The 24,466-nt window shown below is 39.2% G+C and overlaps 1 protein-coding gene across 4 annotated transcripts in view; it reads left to right on the forward strand.

The window, feature by feature from the left end:
• The window catches only part of NFATC1 (nuclear factor of activated T cells 1), a 138,174-nt gene that overhangs the window by 11,211 nt on the left and 102,497 nt on the right, over positions 1-24,466 (forward strand). The window contains exons 1-2 of one of the 4 annotated variants that reach the window (XM_058175264.1): positions 5,073-5,797; positions 13,410-14,511. In XM_058175264.1, the coding sequence (XP_058031247.1) occupies positions 5,713-5,797; positions 13,410-14,511 (1,187 nt within the window). In that variant the 5' untranslated portion in view covers positions 5,073-5,712. Of the gene's footprint in view, positions 1-5,072; positions 5,798-13,409; positions 14,512-24,466 lie in introns of those variants that run through there. The other 3 variants (XM_058175263.1, XM_058175266.1, XM_058175265.1) reach the window with 3 other exon arrangements.

Genomic DNA, 24,466 nt, shown 5'->3' on the forward strand with positions numbered 1-24,466 from the left:
CAACACTTCCTTAAAGTATGACATTGGCTTCATTTCAAAACCAGGGCAGAATAGTAAAAATAGTGGAACACTGACTGGAGAACACCATTTTTATGCTCTCTCATTGGCCAGCTAGAGGCAGCACTGATCTACTCATGAGAAGCAATCACGAGGTACTTTGTAGGAGAATGAGGAAGATGCTGGAGGGATGAGAATGGAGGATATGTATAAATATAAGTAAATATATTTGTCAAAAAGATAGGACAGATCTGCTGTTAAGAGTAATGGAAGCCACTGTGATAAGAGCCAGCATTTACCAAAATATTCATGTTTATATTTGTATTTATTATTTGTATTCATATAATATTGAATTACTAGATGGGAAACCAGGAAGAGCTGTTTGATGGAGTAGGATAACTATTGCAGAAAATGTGCAAGGCAGTATATCATTTTTTTAAATGGAAATTGGGAGGAGAATGAGAATAATGGCTTTCACGGAAAAATATTTTCCTGATGATGGACTTTTCAGGTCTCAGACTGGAAATGGGATTCCCATAGTCTACAGAGGAATACCCTTTCCATCATTAAAAACATTTCTTTGAAATATAGCCTTAGTGATCTGGGAGCCCCACAGTCCTAGCTTCTGGAATGGTGAGGTCATTTGCATGTGGCAGACTTTTAAATTATTTTGGCAAACAAAAAAGCATTATGTCTCCCAACACAGAATTAAAATCTTGTCTGTTACAAACTTTATTTTTAATTAGCATCAAAACACTGAAATGACTGCTTCTAGTTAAAAACTCATGTAAATACATCCCAAAACCATTTACTAAGCCTTGTTTTTGTGGAACAAGTTAAAAATAAATATATACTGTTACACCCTATTTGTGCATATCAAAGAAAATGAATGTGTGTGTGTGAGTGAGTGAGTGAAAGAGAGAGAAAAAGAAATTAGAAGTGTTTTGTTTCTGTATTTGGGGTGTTAAAACTAAAATCATAAATGGGAACCATTATAAGCTTTACTTGATTTTTTTGAATAAAGCTTCAGCACAATTAGATTTTCAGCTCCCTGGGACCAAGTCTCAGAGGGATTTATTTCTATGTAAACATACCTATAGAATTGCAGCATAATAAAAGAAAATGAACTTCAGGTCTGTCTTAGGTCATTGGTTTAATTATCCTGGATATTCATCTCAAAGTTACCATACTTTTAGTGTAGAGATCTGACTTAGTGCATTGGAATCTTTATTATTGATACATAACATACATGAACATACATACCGACCCGTGCGCTCTCATAGAGAGGGACTCCTCAGGGTGCCGTCAGCGAGGCAATGTCGTCTGGCGACGCCCAGGGGAAGGGCCTTCTCTGTGGGGGCTCCCACCCTCTGGAACGAACTACCCCCCGGACTTCGTCAGCTTTCGGACCCTCGGACCTTCCGCCGCGGGCTTAAAACATACTTATTTAATTGCACAGGACTGAGTTAGATTTTAAATTTAGGGGTTTTAAATTGGGTTTTATGTCTATATTTTTAATTATTGGGCTTTTAGAATAAGTTTTTTAATTGCTTTTATATTGTATTTATGTGTTTTTAAGTGCCTGTAAACCGCCCTGAGTCCTTCGGGAGATAGGGCGGTATATAAATATGAATAATAAATAAATAAATAAATAAATAAATAAAATATTTCCTATTAAACTTTCTTTTTATGAAATTTTATAGCAATTATAGTGAATGGTATTGCAAGTGAGTAACATATGGTAATTATGATAATTACTAGGTTTCTGCCATTTTTTTCCTAAAGGACTTGCAAAGACTAGCCCAAAATCAAGTACATTTGTTACATTAAATTAACAGACTTGAAACTAATGCTTTATGATTAGCTTACTTGTAAATTGCAACCTAGTAGCTGATTTCTAAATTTGCAATGACATCATACTTATTGCTGCAAATTATTAGGATGATATTTTTTTACCCCCACCCTCACCTCTCATGAATACATCTGTTTTTTGCATTTATGGCAGTATCTAATTGATCTTAAACAGGGCCAAACCTAATCTGAAGGCTGTAAGCTTGCCTGGAAAATCAGAGTCAACATCACTGGCAAACCACGTCTTTATTGGTGCTAGTCTAGACATCAGGAGTTGATACCTGAGTTTTCTGATCAGTGTGATCTAAGAAATTGGAAACCTTCAGGAACAGTTAGAATTTTGTCTGCCGGGGAAGTGAAATACAAACCTTATTATTTCTCCAAGTGAAACTTTTTTCACACTTTTCAGCCAATTCACTTCTTCACCTCCTGCTCAACCTCTGTATATCTTGCAAGATGATTCTTTACGACATAGTATAATGTTTTTACACTTTGTAGGAAGTTGAGCAATTACGTTTTTTTTTTTTTTTTACGTTTTGTTTACATTTATACCCCGCCCTTCTCCGAAGACTCAGGGCGGCTTACAGTGTATAAGGCAATAGTCTCATTCTATTTGTATATTTTTACAAAGTCAACTTATTGCCCCCCCAACAATCTGGGTCCTCATTTTACCTACCTTATAAAGGATGGAAGGCTGAGTCAACCTTGGGCCGGGCTTGAACCTGCAGTAATTGCAGGCTTCTGTGTTCTTAATAACAGGCCTTACCAGCCTGAGCTATCCGGCCCCTAACTACATTTGTAGTTTTCAAACTTTTCATTTACTTTGTATTTGATAGCAACAAAAAAGATTCCAGAAAATGAAGGGAAATGGGAAAAGATACTTTCAATAAATATAGAGAGGGAGCAAAATTAAATACCTATTGGAAACCACAGAAGGTTTCCAAGCTATGTTAAAAAGTTTTCAGGCAACATTTTCAAAAGTCCATAGCAGAACACTTAAAAGTGAATTTGATGTATTAATGTTAACTTCATCATGGCAAATTTTCCAATTTGTTTAGTAAGCAGAGACTAACAAAGTTGGGGAAATGCACTCTGAGCAGGAAGGGTCTCTGTTTCAGGTGAACTTTGAAGAGAGGAAGAGCCAGCTCCATTTTGGCCTTTGTTCTTTTACTTTCCTTCTAGAGCAGGAAAACTCAAGGCCCGGGGGCCAGATCCGGCCCATGGAATGCTTAGAGCTAGCCCACAGGACTGCGAAAATGGAGCTTGGGAGCCTGTTTTTAGTGGCAGAGCACTCGGGCCACCACAGGCACCCCCGATACGAGTGTTATTGAGCTGGCCGTGCCCACCCCGCCCCCCTGAGATCAAACACAACCCTGATGTGACCCCAGGGGTGGGATTCAGCTGGTTAGGACCGGTTCAGGTGAACTGGATGTTAATTTTAATCTGATTCGGTTATTGCAAGGACTGGCTGACCCGGCCCCTCCCAGGAGTCTCCATGCCACACAGCCCATTTTAGATGCCAGATAAGTGCAGGGCCTGCATGGAGGTTCTGGTAGGGCGAAAAACGGACCTACCAGAAGTCTGGAAAGAGTCCATTTCCAGCCACCAGAGCCCAGGGGAGGCCGTTTTCGTCCTCCTGGAGGCTCGAGGAAAGCCTCCAGAGTCTGGGGAGGGCGAAAATGCCCCCACCCATGATACAGGAGGCCGGGTAGGCCACACCCTCCATGGCCATGCCCACCCAGCAACTGGGCAGAGAACCGGTTGCTAAAATTTCTGAATCTCACCCCTGTGCAATCTCTCAATGAAATCAAGTTTGACATCCCTGTTCTAGAGAAACCTTTGGTTTATTAGGTAGGATAACCTCAGGATAACCTGAGAAAGCTTGGAAAAGCTGAAGGAAATAGCTATTTTACATGAATGTGAAGCTAGCATTATGAATCTATAGCAAACATGCATGAGCTGTTATTGTTATGTTTGGGTTTATTTTTTCTACCTACATTGTAATTACCTCCTCCTCACCAGGAATGCATTCTGGGCTTGGGCTAGATAGAGAGGCAGAAAGAAGAGAAGAAAACTGGTTCCATTTTCTCTTCCTGGAAGAGGGTGATGGTGAAAAAAGGAATAGGGGAAGGGTTTAAGAAAGGATTGGCTCCCTCCCACTTCTGTAGCCATTATGTTGTGACTTCATCTTTAGTCTCTCGGTATAATCTTGTAAACTAGGATAAATCTCTCTAGATATCAATATATATTGTTTCATTCCAAAACCATGAGAGGGTAGGGGTGTGTGTGTCTTTTTATTTGGCTGAGTGAATCTACAGAGTTCTATCCCACATTCAAATCACCGAGCACCACTGTTGACATAGTTAACTGTTATCACATATGCACATACATTACAGTGTGGAAAGTAGGATTAAGTTCCCTATTAAGCAAGGTGAAATCCACAATCTCAAGTGGTGAATCTTTGATAAGAGAAATAAAGGCAAGAAGTGCTTCTCTGATTGTCTAGGATAGTCAGGTGTCTTAATATTTAGAACATTATCATGTTTGCTGCCAGCACACTGCTATGACACCAGTGTTCCTCAACTACAGAAAAGAGTGTATTTGTTTGGAGACATCCTACTACTGAAGGATGATAAGCTAAGAAAGACTAGTTTAATAATCAGAACTAATTAATATAGCAACCTGTTTGAAGTAATACACAAATAATGTTTTGTTTGATTGTAACTTATTTTAATATTGGGTTGTTTGACAATCTACAGCAGAGACTGAGAGAAAGTATGTGTTGGTTAAAAGTACTTAAAATTGCAATCCCTGAATAAAAAAGTGTGCGTCTTAAAGTCTTTGTTAATTCTTGGCACCGCCTGGACTAGTCCCTGCAGTTTCCTTGGCAAGGTTTTGGAAATTGTTTGCCATTGCATCTTTCCTAGGGTTGAGAGAAAGTGTCTCCCAGTCGGCTTTTTGCCTAAGACTGGACTAGAACTTACAGTCTCCTGATTTCTACCTTGGTGCCTTAAACCACTACACCAGTCAGGCTGTGTTGAATAAAAATCAAAGAGCAATAATAAATTATTATTTAACTTATAATTTTACTTTAATTATAATGGTAACTTATACATAATTAAACCCAACACGGAGCTGATAAAAAAAAATAAAGTCCCGTTCGAATTTGTCACGGCCTTTTTCCATGTATTGTATTTTTACTTCCAGGTTTAGCCTCACAGCCCTGGGATTCCACTACTAATGAGGTACAACTCAGAGCCCAGGCAAGGCAGAGAAGGTGCTGCTGTGCTTTCCTAATTAGCCCAAACTGCCGTTTCACTCCAGCTCAGAGTAGGGCCGGCTTTAGCGGGAGGTTCCCTTCTCTTGGTGACCCAGGCCAGGTGGGAGCGAGGCCAGGGCCAAACCCCCTTCGGGCTGTATGTAACTCGAGCGGCGAGGGGTTATTTTAAAATGAGGAACCAGAGAGGCTCGCGGAGCAGAGCAACTAGATTGTTGATGTTTCCGGGTATAGATAAACAAAGGGAGGAGGAGGATCTCACAGACAGGCAGCGATAGCGAGATAAGGGAGCGAGCCGCGCTCGTCAAAGGTCACGTTGGACCGACCCGGGGAGAAGCTGCCTGGGCGTCCTGGGACCTGCCATTCACAGAGGCGGCCGCATCGCGGAGAAGCCGGCGGGACCTCCGAGGCCAAGAGTTCTTTTGCCGGGCAAGCCAGCAGCCGATCGCCCGCCGCAACAGGTGTCTGCGGGAGTCGAGGGGGAGCGGTGGACATTCCGGCCCCTTTGCAGCCCCGGGAGAGAAGGAAGAAGCGGCGGCGGCGCGCTGGTAGCCCTGCCCGGTCGGTCGGTCTCTGCCCGTCGAGCCATGAGCGGCCTGGAGGAAGATCCCGAGTTTGATTTCGATTTCCTCTTCGAGTTTAACCAGAGCAACGAGGCTGCCGGCGGCAAAGGTTGGTGACGAGGCACCGGCGGCCGCCCTCGAGGGAGACGGGACGGGGAACCGGCGAGCGGGGAGAGGGAGGGCGAAGAGCGTTTATTTGCAGCGCGTTAAATATAGCGGTTCTTCTGGGACGGGAAAGAGCCGTCTCCACAATAGGCTGAGCCTGGGGACCTGGAGGGAGGGAGGGAGCTCGAAGCGCCGCCCGTTGCTGGCCTTGAGGCATCGCTTCGTTTTCGACGCTCCTCCGCCTCCTTCAAAGCCAGCGGAGCTCAGCCCTTGGGGAGTAGCTAGGATTTGGGGGTGTTTCTCCTCACTACTTCCTAAAGGGCGAGCAGAAGCAGAAGCCGCCTCAATCAAGGGCTTGGGGGCTTGGCTCGAGGAGATGGCCTGGAAATGAAGCGGAAACCCCTTTGCCCTTGTGCTGGCTCCAGCCGGGTTGTTTGCGGCCCGGATTTGCGGGTTCCCCTTTTTATAAAATAATAATAATAATAATTCCTTCCTCCACCGCAAAAAAGACAATTCCACCATGTTACTGTTTTTCTCCTCACTTGAAGGGGAAACTGGTCGAACTCTTGCCAACTTCACTCAGAGGAAACAAAACAAAACCAAAGACAGTTGTTCCCTGTTCCATCAAGGAACTTGTTAAAAAAAAAAAGAATGACAAGAGGTAGGACCATTATTGAAATGTACTTGTACTTGTTTTTTCACAAGTGGACTTGTGAGAAACCTCCCCAAAAAAGAACTGTACTGTTTCATTGAAGAACTTTTAAGAAAGGGCCAGTCCTTCCTGTCACTGCTCCTGGGTGAAAATTGTTTTCTAAAAGCCAGATTTTCATCCTTGCGCTTGGGAACTTGTAAGAAAAAAATGACCCTGGGGGGGGGGGAGGACGACAGCAAGCAAGGGGTGAGAGTGGGTGGCAGGTTCCCTGTAACAACCCACCTAAGGTCTTGTGGATCAGCTGTAAAGTTCTGAAGGATAAGACTGGTTAAAAGCATATGGTGTTACCTTGGACCTGTGTCCTAAATCAGGTGGCTTGACAAATTTCCAAAAGGAGACTAGGGGGTAGAGCAGATTTTTATTCCTGCATTGGCTTTTAACAAGGGAAGAACTTGTATTTCAGTGTTCATTAATTAACTATTTAAATTTGTTAGCTCACCATCTCACACCACAAAGCGACTCTAATGTATAGATTATAAATATTCCCTCAGGTTGCCTGTTTAATCCAGGATGTGATGAAATTCAACTGGAGTATGAAAGTTAAACAAATAATGTACTGTAATGTTGGTTTTACAGCCACATAAATGGAGATGATCCTATAGAAACTATGGTTTGAAAAGATTACTTTTGCGAAGCTGTAACTCTGTGATATCTAGACTAATACCTGGATCCACCAAGCCTCTGAATTCCAATCCCCTTTTTAGCCTTTGTATATTTCTAGTGGCTGTGCAGTGGCATTAGTGTAATTGGATACAGAAAAACAATCTTGAAAACTTTCCTGTTTATATAACATATGTATATATATAACCCAGTATGTTTCCTTTCTAATCCAGACTGCATCAAGTATTTAGATGGTAGGTTGCACTGCACTCTGAACATGAAATTTCCATATTAAAAAGCAGCTGACACAAAGGTGTACAGTTATATGGACCTAATTCATACAACTTGCAGATTCTCTGTTGTGAGTCAGAACCCCTAAGAGGCACACTTGGAAGGTTTTTTAAATGTTGCCTTGGCTACAGTAATTGAGTTGGAACTTTTCAGTATTACTACTCCAATTAAACTATTATTTTTGGGGGGGGGATTACTTTTGGGGGTTGTGAAATCACAAAGTTGGAGAATGAGTGATAATAACCTAATCAGTAGAAGATTGGTGCAATCAGGCTGGAAAGTAATTGAACAGTATACATAATTCTGAAACTGAAATAGATAATAGCTTGTTTTAGGACTACTCTATTGTAAATAAAATAGATTTTTAGTCAAGTTCCCCATGTCTGTTTTACAAGAGCCCTATTTAGATATTCCAAATCCTCCAAATATTAAGTGTGAATGGAGTTGCCTGTTCCAACTTCATCTGCCAAGTATTGGTGCCTTCTGCTAGCTGAAAAGGCATGGAATAGAAAAGTGGAGATAATCCTAATTCAATTAGATTACAGATTTTTCCTTATTATTTTATTCCAACTATTTTAGTGTATTTAAAAAAAACCAGAAAGTGCACTTGTTACTTACCCATAATAATACACAATTTTGCATAAAATATTATTTGATTAGGAATGGTACAGGAATTGGAGACGACTTCCGGTATCCAGCGGCAACGGACGTCTGGAAGGTTTCTCCTGCCTCCAGCGCCCGAATCCGGCCGCCGCCGAGGCCCTCAGGGGCCAGGTGTTCCGAAAAGGACACCTGCCGTACGGACGGCTCGCCAGGGGTCTCCCAGCCGATATACAGGACTGTGGGGACCGATGCTGGCGCGTCCTAGGCTTGGCGGGGTTCGGAGGCCACAGGCCGCGGCCATTATTTTGGTCGTCGCCTGGGCCGCTGTGCCCGGTGATACCGGGGCATTGGATTTATAACTGCAGCAGCCTGGTGGTGAACAGGGCACGGAGAAGAATTGAGGAGGAGAAGGGAAGGGAATATCGGTGGCGTGGTGGAGTGCTCCGGAGTGCGGGGGTTTTCTCCCCTGCGGTTGGAAGGAGCACGAGTTATTCTGGAGAGAGGAGAACTTAAAATAAGAAGATTACGGTTTTGTGGAGCTCTGGAGAAGAGGTGATGGAGAAATTTAGGAGGGAAGGTTTGAGGCCCCTCCTTCTGGGGAACAGTGGTGGCGTCCAGCTTCCGCCTTCACTATGAGAATTTTGATGACATCACTTCCCTTCGCCTTCCTGGTTGACTAACTGTACTCTGGACTCGTTGCTCCTGTGCGTGCCCCCTGATCGATCCGGAGGAAATTACAAGGATACTGTGCCTGCCTGAGGATTTTGTATTTTTTTTCAAATGGCAAAAGGTCAGAGACCAACTGCTGGAGAGATGGAGAGAATTTTGGAAAAGTTATCTAATATGGACAAGAAATTGGATGATTTGCAAAGAGGCCAAACGGAAATAAGAGCAGAAATTGTGACTATCCAAAAGGATTTAAAGGATACTCAACAAGTTTCAGCAGAAAACAAGCAGAAAGTGGAAGGTTTGGAGGGTGAGATGCGGGCAGTGCAGAAAAGAGAGGAGACGACAGGCAATGCTGTGCTTGGACTACAGATGGATAAAATGTCTTATTTCCTTAGGTTTCAAAATTTGGAAGAAGTGGACCAAGAAGACTTGAGAGATGTTGTGACTAAATTGTTGGGAGAATTTCTTGGGAGAGGTGTTGATTTCATGAATTGGGATGTGGATCGAGTTTATAGAGTTAATTACAATATGCACGCACGCATGCAGTTCCCAGAGAGGTTCATGTCAAATTTGTGAGAAGAGGCGAGATGAAATTCTTAGAAAACATAGGAGTGGGGCACTGATTTACAGGGGCAGGAGATAGCCATTCTGAGGCAGATTCCCAGACAGGTACGTGAAAAAGAAAGAAATATTATTTTTGTCAAGCAAATTGTACCAGAAGGAGTGGGCTTCAGATGGCTGATGCCAGAGGGATTGATGATTTTCCGGGAGGGCATTACGAAAAAATCAGTACAATTGTGGAGGCTACGGCCTATGTGGAGGAACACAAAGCCTTCCTGGAATCAGATGACCCAGGAATTGAAGAAGGGAGGTTATAGATCATGGGGCTGAGCGGCTGCCGCTGTTGCGGCCCTGGAGTTAGGTCAGGCTGAACCCAGAGTTCTGAGATCCAAAACTAGGAAGTGATAAAGATATTTGGGATTGTGTTGGTTTTCCTTATTCTCTTTTGTACGATATTCTGATTATTCTTGACTCTTCTTTATTACGTATTTAAAATTTGCAAACTTAGCTACTTCGTGTCACCTGCTTGCCTTATGGCTGTTGTATGTGTTAAAAAATTTGAGTAAAATTCTTATTTTAGATAAGAAAAATGAAAATTTACCATACTTGATATGTATTTGTATAAACCTTTTTTGACTAATAAAAACTTTTTGAATAAAAAAAAAAAAAAAAAAAAAAGGAATGGTACAGGAATTGAATTTACATATATTAATTGCATTCACACATACACACACATAAAATGCTACAGTGCAAAAGTACTGTATAGGTTTTTTTGTATCCCACTTTCTTTACTTTACCTTCTTTGATGGATCTTTCCTAACTATTTGTCCATTGTCCCTACTTTAAAATAGAGAAGACTCTGTGCTGTTCATCCAAAAACTGTTCTTTTTGTGTTAACTCCTGTACAATATATTTAACATTTTCTTAGATTTTACGTCATGAAGGCAAGTCTTCAGCAATGCAACCATTATCCAATAGTGTTTATTTCCTGGGATATATACTGTGTTTCCCTGAAAATAAGACCCTGTCTTATATTTTTTGAACCCTGAAATAAGCGCTTGGCCTTATTTTTGGGGAGGTCTTATTATTTTGGGGCATGTGGAGCAAGATGATTTACCTGATTTCCAGCTCTGCGTTTAAATATTTTTGGGGGAGGCTTATTTTAGCGCATATGCTCAAAAGCCTGATTGAGTTTATTATCAAGGGATGTCTCAATTTGCCCTAAATATGCCTTTATCCATGTATGAGACTGTTGCAATTCATCCGTGTGAATATCCCTGTAATGCACTTCAATCTTTTCCATGTCTTCTTTGGGGAAATGAATATGGATATCTACCTTCTCGTGGGAAAGTAACATTGTCTACAAAGGAGCAGAGGTATAGTGTGTAAATTGAGAGTGGCAAAATGTGAGTTTGATCTGCTCCTACAAACAATTTCAGGAGTTGGTAAGTGTGTGAAAAAGGTTGAAAGTGCTCTTTCCTTCCATGTATGAATTTTGCTTCCATTTCTTGTCATAATGACTGACATTCTGTGTGGGTTTTTGGTTGAGGGTAATCTTTGAGTCATTTCCTGCTTTCTGTGCAGGTCAAAATACTCTGTGCAAATAATGTATAAGCAATTAGGCCTCAATATTTTAGAATAATACCTACAATGGGTTTAAGTGGAACGCCAAGCTGGAAAGAGAAAAGACCCTGTTTTATTTGTGCTGCTCCACACCTGGATGTTGATGGCCATCTTTTGGTAAATAATAGACGTATAATAGGTGTTGAATGTACTAATGATGTTTAACATGAAAAAAAAGAAAAGCCCCAAACGTCATGGAGCTACGTCTGTAGCAGCTGGAGTAATATTGTATGTCCTTTGTCAACATTGTCATTTAACTAGTAGAGGAACACTGGAGTTCAGTTGGGAATACAGCCTTGATCATTAACGGAGCTTTTCCGGATCTCAGTGTATATGTTAGGGGAGTGTCATCGCCTGGAGCATTTGCCTCCGGGGGGGAGAGGAAGGAAGCAAACATTATATGTAGAGGAAATGAGAGGACGCCTTGCCTTTTTGCTTCAATCACTCAAGAATTCTTAAAAAGCAACTGAAGCCAAAGGCATATTGAAGTTTGAGACAGGGTTGATAACAAAAAATGGACATGTGAATGGTTGGAACAGTGGAAATGGCAGTATGTTGTTTGTAATGGATTCATGGCCACCACTTTTAGGAATATTTGGGAGTGTTATAACTCTCTTTCAGACTTTCTGAAGAAATTGCGCATATGCAAGCATACAGGATCACATGCACATGGAAAAGAAAGGATCGAAAATGAAATTTCAATAGGTCCAAGAACTAGCTGTTGTCGCTCTGTGTTGACGAGTTGTTCAATAGAATAATGCACCTTTTCACAAGGATCATGAAAAATTGTGTGTGCTTCAGAAATAATAACAGCATGGCTCAGAGAAAAACTGTAACATGTTGAATTTTGCCCCCCTTTGTTGCTCATTCTCCCTCCTTTTATTGGTCGGCTATGTAGCTCAGCAGTACAGAATCTCACAACATAAATGTGTTTATTACCACAAAGGCAAAAGGACAATTCAACATAGAAAAGGAGGGTGAAATGAGATTATATGCTTTGTTGAAGCACAATTGATTTCCACTTAGTTTAGTATATTAAAAAAACACAGTCACTCGAATTCAACTCAGCAGGTGAAATTTAGCAAATATAAAAAAATAAATAAGAAGATTCAACATTCAGATCAGTATTTAGAAGCATTTCCCTCTCCTGTGTATTTTGTAAATTGGAGTCAACTTATTGTAGTAAATACCTCATTTAAAAATAAAGAAAGTTAGGTGCAATTTTTGCTAGGTATGAAAAGATAGCAGAGCAATAGCTTGCTTATGCTGTTTCGTTTGTTTTAGAATAAAGAATAAAGAGGAGATAGGATTGTGATGGTTGTTTATTCTATGGAATCTATTAAACTTACCTGTGGAAGTATTTTTCTCACCAGTCGTAGACTGTACACAGGATTGGCCACTTTTCTGGTGGTTGGAAACCTTCTGCATTTTGAACCAACTATAACTTCCACGTGGTAATTATAGTTCCATGATTTTTATTTATTTATTTATTTAGCACATGGCAAATACATGGACTTATAGTGGTTCAAATGTTAATGTCCAGTCCACCTAGTTTGGCTTTCCACTGTGTATTGATGTCAAAGTTGCTAGGCAGCTGTTGAGCGAGTGCCAGAGTGGGCTTCCTGGATTTAAGCCTGCCAATTGATAGATGAGGGAGATCAGCATGTGGAGGAAGAAGTGGGTTTCTTTCCACGATAGAGCACAATGATAGATCTATGAAGAGCACATTGCAATAATTCAATCAGAGGTGAGCAGGGCATGAATAACTGTCTGAAGGCCCTCTTGATCAAGGAAAGGGTAATTGGTGCACAAAATGAACCTGCAGTAATATCCAAAGATGTCTTCAGCCTACAGATTTCTGCTTGTTCTGCAGTTCAGGAATAACAGCCCTCAAGACCCTCCATGTTTTGTTTATGTGGCTGAAAAAGAACAATTTATTATTTTATATTGGAGAGTGATCATATTCACTGCATTAAGTTTATTTCTGTTTACATTGGTAATAAATTAGGTGTACTATATGTCCTGTCCCTTGGCCCTGGTTTGATTCTGGCACACCATTTAAAGGTTAAATACCTCACTTTGCTCAAAAATAACTTGGTAGTCCTGTTATAAAGTATGTCATTGCAAATTAAAAAAAGATAAATGGAGTCTTAAGAACTCAAGAGCTGGTTAATGGTGAAGCTTATTTGTTATTGTCTTTCTGTAGAAGTTCAAGGTGCATATGTAGCCTTCCCTTCTCCATTTTTTTTTTGTTTTGCAATAATTCTGGGAGGTAGGTGGTGCTGAAAGAAGGTTACTGGTCCCAAATCTTTAATGAGCTTCCATGGTTGAGGGTGGACTTAAACCCAGAACCTAGAACTCTTTGGTTCTAGTCCATTCTTGAATGGCTAATGAGACTAGCTCTTGGCCATCTTTGAAATGGTTAAGGTAGGCTTTGATTCCAGAGAAAACTAGTATATTCACTGGATCATGAAAGGGATTCAGCTCAGTAATAAATTAATTTGTGTCTATGTGCAACATCTCATGTCTTTTCTTTTTCTTTTTTATCTTTTTGCAGAACATTATAACTATGCATCTTCAAATATAAATTCAAATTTGCCTCTAAATGTGGCACATTCTTCACTGCCAACTCCATGTCACGGCCTTCAAACGTCTATTCCAGTCATTCCAAATGTCTCATCAGCTAATCATCTTTCAGGTTATGGAGGGCATGCTGACAATAGCACTGCTGGATATTATTTGCCTCCAAGTGTCCGACCTAATGGAGTGCCAGCGTTAGAAAGTCCTAGAATTGAAATAACCACCTACTTAGGACTGCATCAAAATAACAACCAGTTCTTCCATGAAGCTGAAGTTGATGAATCCACCCAAAACACCAAGAGATCGCCTTCTACTGCTACTTTGAATTTACCAAACATTGAGGCTTACAGGGACCCATCTTGTCTGAGCCCAGCCAGTAGCCTGTCTTCCAGAAGTTGCAATTCAGAAGCATCTTCCTACGAATCAAATTATTCCTATCCTTATACTTCACCCCAGACATCTCCTTGGCAATCGCCATGCGTATCGCCCAAGACCAATGAAACCGAGGAGAGGTATCAGCGAAGTTTAGTTCCCTGCACGCTCCTTAATTCACCCCGACATTCTCCTTCCACGTCTCCCAGAACAAGTATTACTGAAGAAAACTGGCTGAGCTCTCACAACTCCAGGCCATCCTCTCCCTGTAATAAGAGAAAATACAGTTTGAATGGCAGACAGACATCCTACTCTCCACACCACTCCCCAACTCCTTCTCCCCAGAATTCTCCGAGGGTTAGTGTGACTGATGAGACATGGTTGGGAAACACTAACCAATATACCAGTTCAGCCATTGTTGCAGCAATTAATGCCCTCACTACTGACAGCACAATAGATATGAATGATGGAATTCCTATCAAGTCTAGGAAAACTGCAGTAGATCACACTCCCTCCATGGCACTCAAGACTGAACCTAGTGGAGATGATCAGGGGACCATATCACCGATTACCGATTTATCACCAGAAGAGTTTCCTGGGTTCCAGCACATCAGGAAAGGAAGCTTCTGTGATCAGTATCTTTCAGTTCCACAGTATCCCTATCAGTGGGCCAAATCAAAGCCTTTGTCCCCAACATCATACACGAGGTACAGTTTCTTTAGATGTAATCTTTAACAGAAAAGTCTCCATTTTCTGTTTTGCTTTACCTCCCCCCCATAATGCCTTTGTTTTTACTACTTCAAATTCAGTAGCCATAGACAACCAGACTCATTTTTATAGTGCTTTTTGCTTTTGTTACATGGTATGTTAAGACTCATTTTCATTTTGGTTGGTAAAGGCAAATTCAAACCAATTTCCCTAGATTCTTAGGTATCCGTTAGTTTCCTATCTGGGTAGTATTTTAAAAAATCCCAAATCAAAACAAGTTACTTTTACAAACTTGAAAATAGATGGTGAATGCTTGATTACAGGGGGAATGTATCACACAATGTAAAATAGAATTACAGTAATAGCGCAGGTTTACTTTTAACTTTTCTTGTGATAATTGTTTTATTTCCTATTATAGCAGTTTAAAAGAAAAAAAAGGAAACATTTCATTTCTGTTTTAATTGTTACTGATTTGTATGGGTTTTGTTTGTATTTGTCTTTTTATAGTATGTTGGGCTGGTTTATAGAAGTGGTTGATTTTGTTTCAAAAACATCCTTATCAGCCCTTAGCTATAAATTCTTAGGCCCACGTCTACACATGTGAGAATATTTATTTGCTTGTTTGTTTGTTTATTTAACATACATCACCCATCCTACCTAAAGGCAATTCTAGACAATCAATAAACACCAATATAAAACATTAAAACAATAAACTTGATTTAAAATTGACAAAGATGGAGAGGAGAGAACAAGATGCTCACAGGAAGGAGATGAGATCTGTTTAATTTATTTACTGTCTCCAGCATGACATGCCCCTATTGGGGCCCCTGGCCAATTGGCAGAGCCAGATCCTTTCAGAAGACTAAAAGGATGGGGGTGCAGATCTCACCTCTGGGATGGGGAGAGAAATGATGTTCCAGAGGGTGGGAGCCATGGCAGAAAAACCTATTCTCCTGTATCTTGCCAGCCGGAATTTCTTGACCAATGGGACCTGCAACATGCCCCTTCTGCTGGCACGGATAGGGTGGACTAATCCCATTGAAGTGAGACAGTCCATCAGATAACCTGGACCTGTGCCATGGAGGGCTTTAAAGGTAAAAACCAATACCTTGAATTAGACCCGAAAGCAAACTTGCAACCAGTACAGCTCATGAAACAGTGGTGTAACATGGACCCCAAGAATTATCTGCGCAGCTGCATTCTGTGCAAGCTGTAGCTTCCGAATACTCTTTAAAGGTAGCTCCATGTAGATTGTGTTGCAATAGTCCAAGCATGAGATGACCATGGCTTGATTGACTGAGCACAGGGACTCCCAATCCAGGAAAGGGCACAACTGGTACATAACAGGAAATTGTGCAAAGGCTCTCCTAGCTACAATTGCCCCCTGCTCTTAGAGCAAGAGTCATGAGTCCAGGAGAACCCCCCAAGTTGCACACTGATATGTCTGGGGCAGGTGCAACCCCATCCAGAACTAAAGATGTTAATGTCCCAGATCCCAAAGCTCTGTGTATCCAAAGCCACTTGACCTCACCAGGGTTCAGCAGAGGTCTGTTGTCCCCTATCCAGATGCCTACAGCCTCCAGGCATTGTGAGAGGGCAGTGGCGGCATCACTTAGGTCACTGGTGATTTTTTCAAAATGATTTTATTTGACTTCTTTCTCTCCTAGAATGAGTTTTATGCATAGTCATTAAAATAAGATAGTTCTGGCCTGCAGTCCTACATTGTCTACAGGGTGTGGCCAAAAGAAGCAAGAAGATTATGATGGTACAGTTGAACCTCCACCTGCTTTTTTATGTACATTGCCACTACCTCGGCTTTTTTTTTTTTTTACCATACCCATTGGTCACTCCTGCCTACATTCAAAAAAGTCATAGCATAAAAATACGTTAGGAAGGGATGAAAGAGCAAATGAGGCACCCATTTTTAAATCTGAAATGAAAATAGTTCAAGGAGGGGAGGAACCGGATAAAATTAGCCTTTCTGCAGAGCTCACGGAATCCTGCTTTCCATCTCCTACAGTGTAATGTAAGCAATAATATAATAATAGAAAGATAACATGCAAAATAAAAGAAAAAATAAAACACAGACCTTAACATTATGTGTATGTTGTTAGACTGTCTTGTCTTGGTTTTTGGTGTTCTGTTTGTGTATATAATAGCCAACTCCCCAAAGACATATTAAAATAACAATATGCATACACACAGCTGTAACTTCTACTCCATGAAGCTCATGTTTGATGTCTACTATTTCAAACATTGTTTTGCAATTTTGCAAGCAAGGAAGTTAGCAGCATTTTTAACTTTTTTTTTTTTTTGCATGTGATAATATGGGCCAGTGGTCCTTCGTTGTATGCAAAGTTATCATGCTGTTCTATATTTTTGAAGACTAGTCAAAAGAGTCCAAATAGAGCAGTTACATGTTGTAAATTCTCTTGTACACTTGAGAGAAAAGGAGTGGTAGAAATGTCTGAAAGTAAACAAAATTAATTGTGGCTTTGAGATAGCCCAATTTTTCTGATACATCCAGTGGTGAGACAATTGCTTTCATGCCCTAAAAAGCTTTGGTCCAAAGGCAGGACTGTTGAAGTACCTCTGTCTTTTCTCCAATGGCAGTCAAAACGTTGGTGTGGGAAATTTGATTTTCTATAGAAAAACTGTACAAGAGAAAAGATTAAGAAAACTTTCTTTTTCTGTGACTCTTTCTGTGACTTCATTAGTATGAAGCTGTAGCTTTTCAGCAATTGTCTTGCATAAATATGAATGGATTAGGGTTTCCTCAATTACCTTTATGCAGGACTGCCATATTCATCCAGCTCTATTATTTGCTCTAATGATGTTATGTCCCTTCTTGCATCCATCAATCTAAGGTTCCTATAATCAAATTATAATTTGATTAAATATGTATGTATATAGGTACGTATGTATTGCTAAATGGGTGCCCAGTGGGTGAAGGTCAGAAAAGTAAAAATGGTTGGTGCAATTAAAGCCTTGACAAACACATCCCTTTAATGTGTGTTCTGTACATGTAAAAAAGAGCTGGGGCTTTGATTGTGTTGATACATCCATGATCTTAATGTTTCTACACATTCCCTCCAGATGCCCTTATGTGGCAGAGCTGAGACATCATGATACCATGTAACACCCCATGGAAACTAAGGTTTCCATGGGGTGTAGTTTTAGATTTTTGGAAGGGCTGGTTCCTTTTTTCAGGTGTATGAATCCTGTTTGAAGGTTCATATATTTCTGTTCTTTGCTTTTATTGGAAAAAAAGCAGGCACTCACACACCTGTGATATGGTGAATAGTTACTAATTTATAGAGGTGTGATTACTAGGTTGTAAGGCTTCAGAAAGGGAATGCATCCAACCCATGTTTAATGTATCAGACAATGCAATCTATTTTAGTCTCATCCTTTTGAAGTATATGCGAGTCTGTCCAAAACTGGCATGTGATCTATTTAAGGTGGTGTAAACATTCAGAACATAGCATTTCAAATAAGTGAACAATATTGGATATATAAATAAAAATTTCTCATAGTATCAGCCCATTCCCATGTCTTATCCTTCTAGGACTTCCTTGGTGCAGAGTATATGGGCAATAATATATAATATATGTGTATATCAAGATGATGGTATCTGTAGTGCCAAAATGTGAGGAAATGTGTATCTCTAAAATTTGTTTAGGTTATAAAGCTTAAAATTGGGTTTAAAGAAAGAGTTTTAAGCCACTTCCCTGAAATTTACATTAGTTGAAAAAAGTAAGGATTGCATATGTATTTTAAACATCAGGAAAAATCCTATGATCATTGAACACATAAATCTTTTATCATTCACTAATTTACAGAAAAATGTTTTTCTTTTATTGTTTTAAATACCACATGGAATTAAAATGAAAACAGTAATACCCAGAGTGATAATGACAATAATTGCATTCCAGTATTATGCATATAGTATTTTTCCACTGGTTTGCTTTTGTGTAAAAAAATGTGTTTCCTGATATTTTTTCAATATGTTTCCATGTGCTCTCATTAACTTGTGCTCCAGAACATCTGGAAGCTACTGTAAATGTCTGATTTTACCAATCTGATGCCCTGGACCTAGTTTTCTGTAACCCGTGAATGCCTTTCATTTTATGGATGTAAAAAAGCTGAACTGAAATATCAGAACAGTCATAAGATGCACTCTTGAAATTTAGCATTTTAAATATCCTAGCAAAAGGTAGCCATTTGTCATAGTATATTTGGAATCACTCCCTGCTCCTGGATTATTTTAAGTGTCTGTTCTGTTTCAAAGTCTAGGTTGAGTTCCAACAAATAATACAGATTCCGATATCCACCCTGTCATGAGGTTTATTTGCCAAAACTATTATATTACCTCCTTTGTCTTTTCCAGAAAAAAAAAACCTTAAAAAGGCTATTGGAAAATTCCTGAATTAATAGGTTTTTTATAAACATAGATCCTGTGATGATATGGATGATTAATTTAGCCAATATTTTTTGACAACAGCTATCTATATTCAAAGACAGTTCGCTGTTGAATATAAGATTACAGATTATTACAAATGCCTCATTCCCAGTCATTTAGTGAAATTAGTGCTACTTGCACTTTATTCATGGATAAGTGACATACAGGCATTTATTCCTTATATAATGGGAAGGGAATAGTTTTATGGGAGCCAAAAGTCAGCAATTCGGCCAACTAACTCATTTTACTTATTATGAAAGGTTATTCTTCTTTATAACATATGTTAGTCAGATAAAGCGCTACCAGATTTCTGCTGATTACTTTTAATTCCTTAAGTAATCTGCTGAGTGCATCTATAATTAGTTTTACAAGAGAAAGTTTTAAAAAAATTAGACAGACTGCAGGGTTACAGGGTTTAAAGCAAGTTCACAAAGTTAGTTACAACATAATGTTTTCTGAGATGTTAACTGAGCACAATTATGGTTTTTTAAAAAATAGAAGTTTCATGGTCACTCTATAGTCCGTCAGTTATATGAAAGTGGCTTCACTGTTATGACCCGGGAAGACTGCCAACTTTGGTCAGTCAGTTCAATCTGAAAAACTTAGAGAAGGAACTGCCACCTAATTCTTCAGAGCCATAATAATCTGTGGATTCTCATTGCACATTTGGCATTTATATTCTGGTTCTGGATAAATCCCAAACATCTGGGTGCTGTTTTTGCACAAAGACACACAGTTAAAGCCTTGTGTGTAGATGTATTTTCTGTGCATTTAATGTTCTGCTCTGTTTGCAATCAGGTAGCCTTTTATCTGGTATGCCAAGTTTTAGCATGTAGAAAATGTTTACAGCAGAACCAGGAGTTCATAAGGGAAGTATTGATACAAGCAGATTAATAGCCATGTGAATCATGCTGCTTCCAGCAAAATGAAATAACTTATCTAAACTTCTCCATCTATGATGGAAAATACTCTTGAGGCAAATGATTACATTTTAGTGAAGCAAAAGAGAAGCCGAAATATTTCAATAAGCTATTCTTAGCTTTTGTTTAAGTGCCTTTGACACAGGATTGTTCAATGTAAGAGAAGTAAGTATCAGAGTTTTATATGCCACAGAACTCTTAGTACAAACTATATGATACAGAATGATAACTACAACCTTACTTATGAGCACCAGTTCTAAGAATTGCATGATCTTTCTTCTCTTCTGTTTTTGATTCAAAAACACCTTCCCTTGCCTATAATTTTCAATCTTCTATGAATCAAAAGGCAGAGTGCGATTTACAGTTTGGAAAGGCAAACTTCAAGTTTAGGATGATAATGTTGATGAATCTCAAGTTCAACTAACAGAAATAAGCAAAGAAGACCCACCATTAGATTTTTTTATTTTTTTTTTAAACTGGACTTGGAAATTTACTTTGAATGCCAGAGCTGGAGAGCTGGTCTTTGATCTGGAACATGGAAGGGCAGAGTTCTAGATTCAAAGGAGTAAAATGTGACTTGGGGTGCACATGGCCGTGATGTGGCACCTACCAGAAGCAATTTAAAGCAGCCACATTTTTCCTGGACTTAACATGTGATGCACAAACCTAGGAAAGATGCATTTGGTTAAAAAGGTTCACAGCAGGCGGAACATGCATGCCCAAATCACATTTTATCTTTCTAATTCAGATTTTTCCACCATACATACATACATACATACATACAAAAAGAGTTTGGAAGCAAACCTAATGAATGACTGAAGATAGGAGAAAAGAATAAAAAAGTTAAAATCTAAATAATGTAAATCAACACTACTCTCTATACATCTTCATATCTTTGTTCTTAAAAACCATCTTTGCTCCACTATGTCTATAACCATTTCAGAAAGTTACTCTTTTTGCCTTCATCTCTCTTTGAAGATCTTATCAGCTACATCCAACCACCACATTTTCAAGTTTCTCTTTTCCCACTCTGATTTTGTATTATTTTGTAATTCAATTCTCTATTACCAAACCAGCACAACATACTTTTTTATGCCGGTCGCTTGTCTGTGTATTCAGTTCACATATTTTCAGCATCCATTCATTCTGGACCCCATTGCTTTGTGTTTCACTGCAGACACTCCTAAAGTAATCTTATTCCTACTGCATTCAATTTACTTTTATCTTTTTTCCTGACATAGCCAGTTCTTGCTTCCATATTATAAAGTAGCTCGAAACTATCATTCTTTCCCTTGTATAATTTAGCATGAGGGTGGAATTTTGTCACTGTTACTGTTAAATAACTGGGACTTGAAATCTGGGACTTGGCTGTCTTTTGCAAACAATCCAGAGATCTAGCAATAAATATACCGTATATACTCGAATATAAGCCGATCCGAGTATAAGCCGAGGTCCCCAATTTTACCCCAAAAACTGGGGTAAACTGGGGACTCGAGTATAAGCCGAGGGTGGGAAATGAGGCACCTACGGTTGGGAAACCTCCTCCCTCAGCTGAGAAGGCTGGCGGCTCCCCGCCCGCCCTCTCACTGCACCGGCAGGGCTTCCCGCGCGTCCGGTAAAATGTGAAAAAGAAGAAAAAACTCGAGTATAAGCCGTATATACTCGAATATAAGCCGATCCGAGTATAAGCCGATCCGAGTATAAGCCGTATAGACCCGAGTATAAGCCGAGGGGACGTTTTTCAGCACAAAAAACGTGCTGAAAAACTCGGCTTATACTCGAGTATATACGGTAAATCTTTCTTTTGCTCACTCTTTGTTTAGAGCCACTAGCAGAAGCATTCATACTAAGTCACACTGAGTCATGTTCTTATCAATTATAATCAATGAATTGTAATTAGGTCTGAAACTGAGCCCCAAAAACGTTTGTTGAAAAGGATGGTTTTTTTTACAAATTGGTTGGTTCTTAACATACAGTACATAAGATTACGGAATATATCTCTCAGATTTTTCTCCTGAAGAATCTGATGTGCAGCATATAAGCATTGATATTACTTTCATTACTGTGTTTGTCATTAAAGTATATTTCTTTTATAATTAAAAATCTTGCTGCTTTTTAAACATTCAGGAAGCTGTATAACTCCTGAATTTCTTCGCAGAATTAATTTATAATTGAAATCCATAGGATTTATTTCAATAAGAATAGGTGTAAATGCAGTTATAGCAATAACCATTTATTTATAGTATTTTCTATGGAATATTATGAAGCCTGTTTTTTCTGGGGACCTATAGATCTATTGATGCATAAGCTCTGCCTTATATTCCTTTCTCAATGCAAGGGCTGAATTACAGTAAAGGAAAGAATAAACTGAAATGTCAGTGAGAAAGGTGCAAGCTATATTTTTCTTACCCATTGAAGAAATGAGGAGATACCTCTCCCCATATTGTTGAGAACAAGGTAAATTTATTCTAGAATCCAAAGATACTCCTTCTGCAGTTACACAGTGTATGTTAACTTAGAAATAGATGCTGATGCAGTCAGTGGTACTTATAACAAAACCAGTTTAGAAACCAATAAAATAAATTTATATGAATCTTCATATTAAATTGATATTTAGTTCAAATAGATGGTAGGGTTGTGACCATCTAGGCATTTTGCATGTTCATTTGTTTTTATATTGTTTATTTTTTGGAGTGGAGTGATTTAGTAGTGTTTTAAATTTTGATTGGAGATCAGCTTATTTCTCAGGTTTTATTAGATATCATAAGAAATAAATCGGCCAACACTTCTGCGAATATTGCTTCTCTTTCTGCATAGTATTGTATAATCAAGTATTCAAACCTTCTTATTTAACATGAGGAGATGAACTGACTGGCATGTTTTTACAAAAATCTCTTACATGTTGCTGTTCAGGATATGCCTTTTCATATTCAGTTACATCATCTACAACAAATACAGTACCATTGGTACTGAATCACATTAATGTGCTCGGTGTAATTTTTTTCCGTATGTGTTAACTTTTCATGGTTGCAATAAATTGGCCATATGCCTGTTCTCTCTATACTTTAAACACATGGATTGGACATTTAGCTGCTCTCAGAGTTGTTTTGCTCAAAAGTTCTGCCACATTTTCATTAGATGATAAACAGTCAGCAGAATGGCCTCATCCCACTGGGTAAAATGTGTACCTTGTCTGCCAGAAGGTTCAGCAATGAGAACTACTTTCATGTGCCTGAAATAATCACAGCTGAAGTTACTTTATTGTTTGACGTGGCATACAACAATTGCTTGTGGCTCCCCCCCCCACCATTTTGCTATCTCATCAGTTTATTCTACTATCATTATGCTATTGGCATTTTTTTTTACTATTGCAGTAGTGGATATTTTGTTCTGTTTAATTTGGAGTTCTTTACATCTATTTATCTTGTGCCTTCTCCTTCTGTCCTGTCAGAAAACTTGTAATATCATAAATAGCTGGATGATGATAATGTATGATGCAGCTTTTTCTTAATAAACAGCATCTGAATCTACCCAGCTGAATTAAATAAAAATCTTCCAAGGCTCCTGAACAACTAGAAAACCCACATTTTCCTTAGCAAAAGTCAGCAGGACACTGCAGTCAATCCCAATACAGGATGCTACACGAGTTTCAATCACATTTGCTTCATGCATATACTATATTTTAGATGTACTCTTAAAATACCTTGTTGGACTGGGCTGGGCTTCATCTTCAAAGGAAAAAAAATGTCTTCTTTCATGATCCCACAGCCTCCAAACCCAAATGCTGCACAACCATAATACTTAGGTGGGGAGAAAGTCATTTAGGGTCAACTGATAGGCCTCTAAAAGATATGTAGGAAATGAGTGAAGCTGTTTGACAGGACCAATGATGAAGTGACATTATGTCTTGTCCTAAATTATAGTGCTGAAACTAGGAAAGCTGGTTTCAGCTTTCAAGTGAATATTTGTGGAGAAGAACTGAATTCTATTCACTTCTCATATTCAGATCTAATCTCCAGTTCTTGGATTCACTCTAGTCATTTCATTCTAACTGAATGTCTTCTGCATTAGCCTCCAGATGACGCATTTTAGTTTTCTTATGAAAACAAAGATGGGCAATTCTGAAGTCTGCCCTTCCCTGAAGGATACCTGTTGAAACCAACGAAGTTTAACTTAGTCATGTTGGGCCCAATTAATTCCAGTGGAACTACTCCAGATATGATTACCAATTTAGTGTTGTTATTCATCCATGCTTACATTAGAATTTTAATTAAATGTGAACTGTGTGGCTGCTTTCTACAAAATCAGCAACTCTCTTTTTAATCAAGGTCTCTGGTACTGTTCTGAGATCTACACAGAGATAATGATGTTTGTAGATGTGTGTGTGTGTAGGCATAAACTCACAGGTATACACAGATTTGTAAGGTTAGTTCCCATTTTTATTCTTTTCCACCCCCTCTTTTAAAATTGAAAGCACTTGGACCATTTTGTTGATTGATGGATTAGTGCTTTTAAAGAAAGAAATACCATGTTACAACCTGATATATACATACATACATACATACATACATA

Source organism: Ahaetulla prasina, chromosome 3 (assembly GCF_028640845.1).
Source record: "Ahaetulla prasina isolate Xishuangbanna chromosome 3, ASM2864084v1, whole genome shotgun sequence".
Lineage (NCBI taxonomy): Eukaryota > Metazoa > Chordata > Lepidosauria > Squamata > Colubridae > Ahaetulla > Ahaetulla prasina.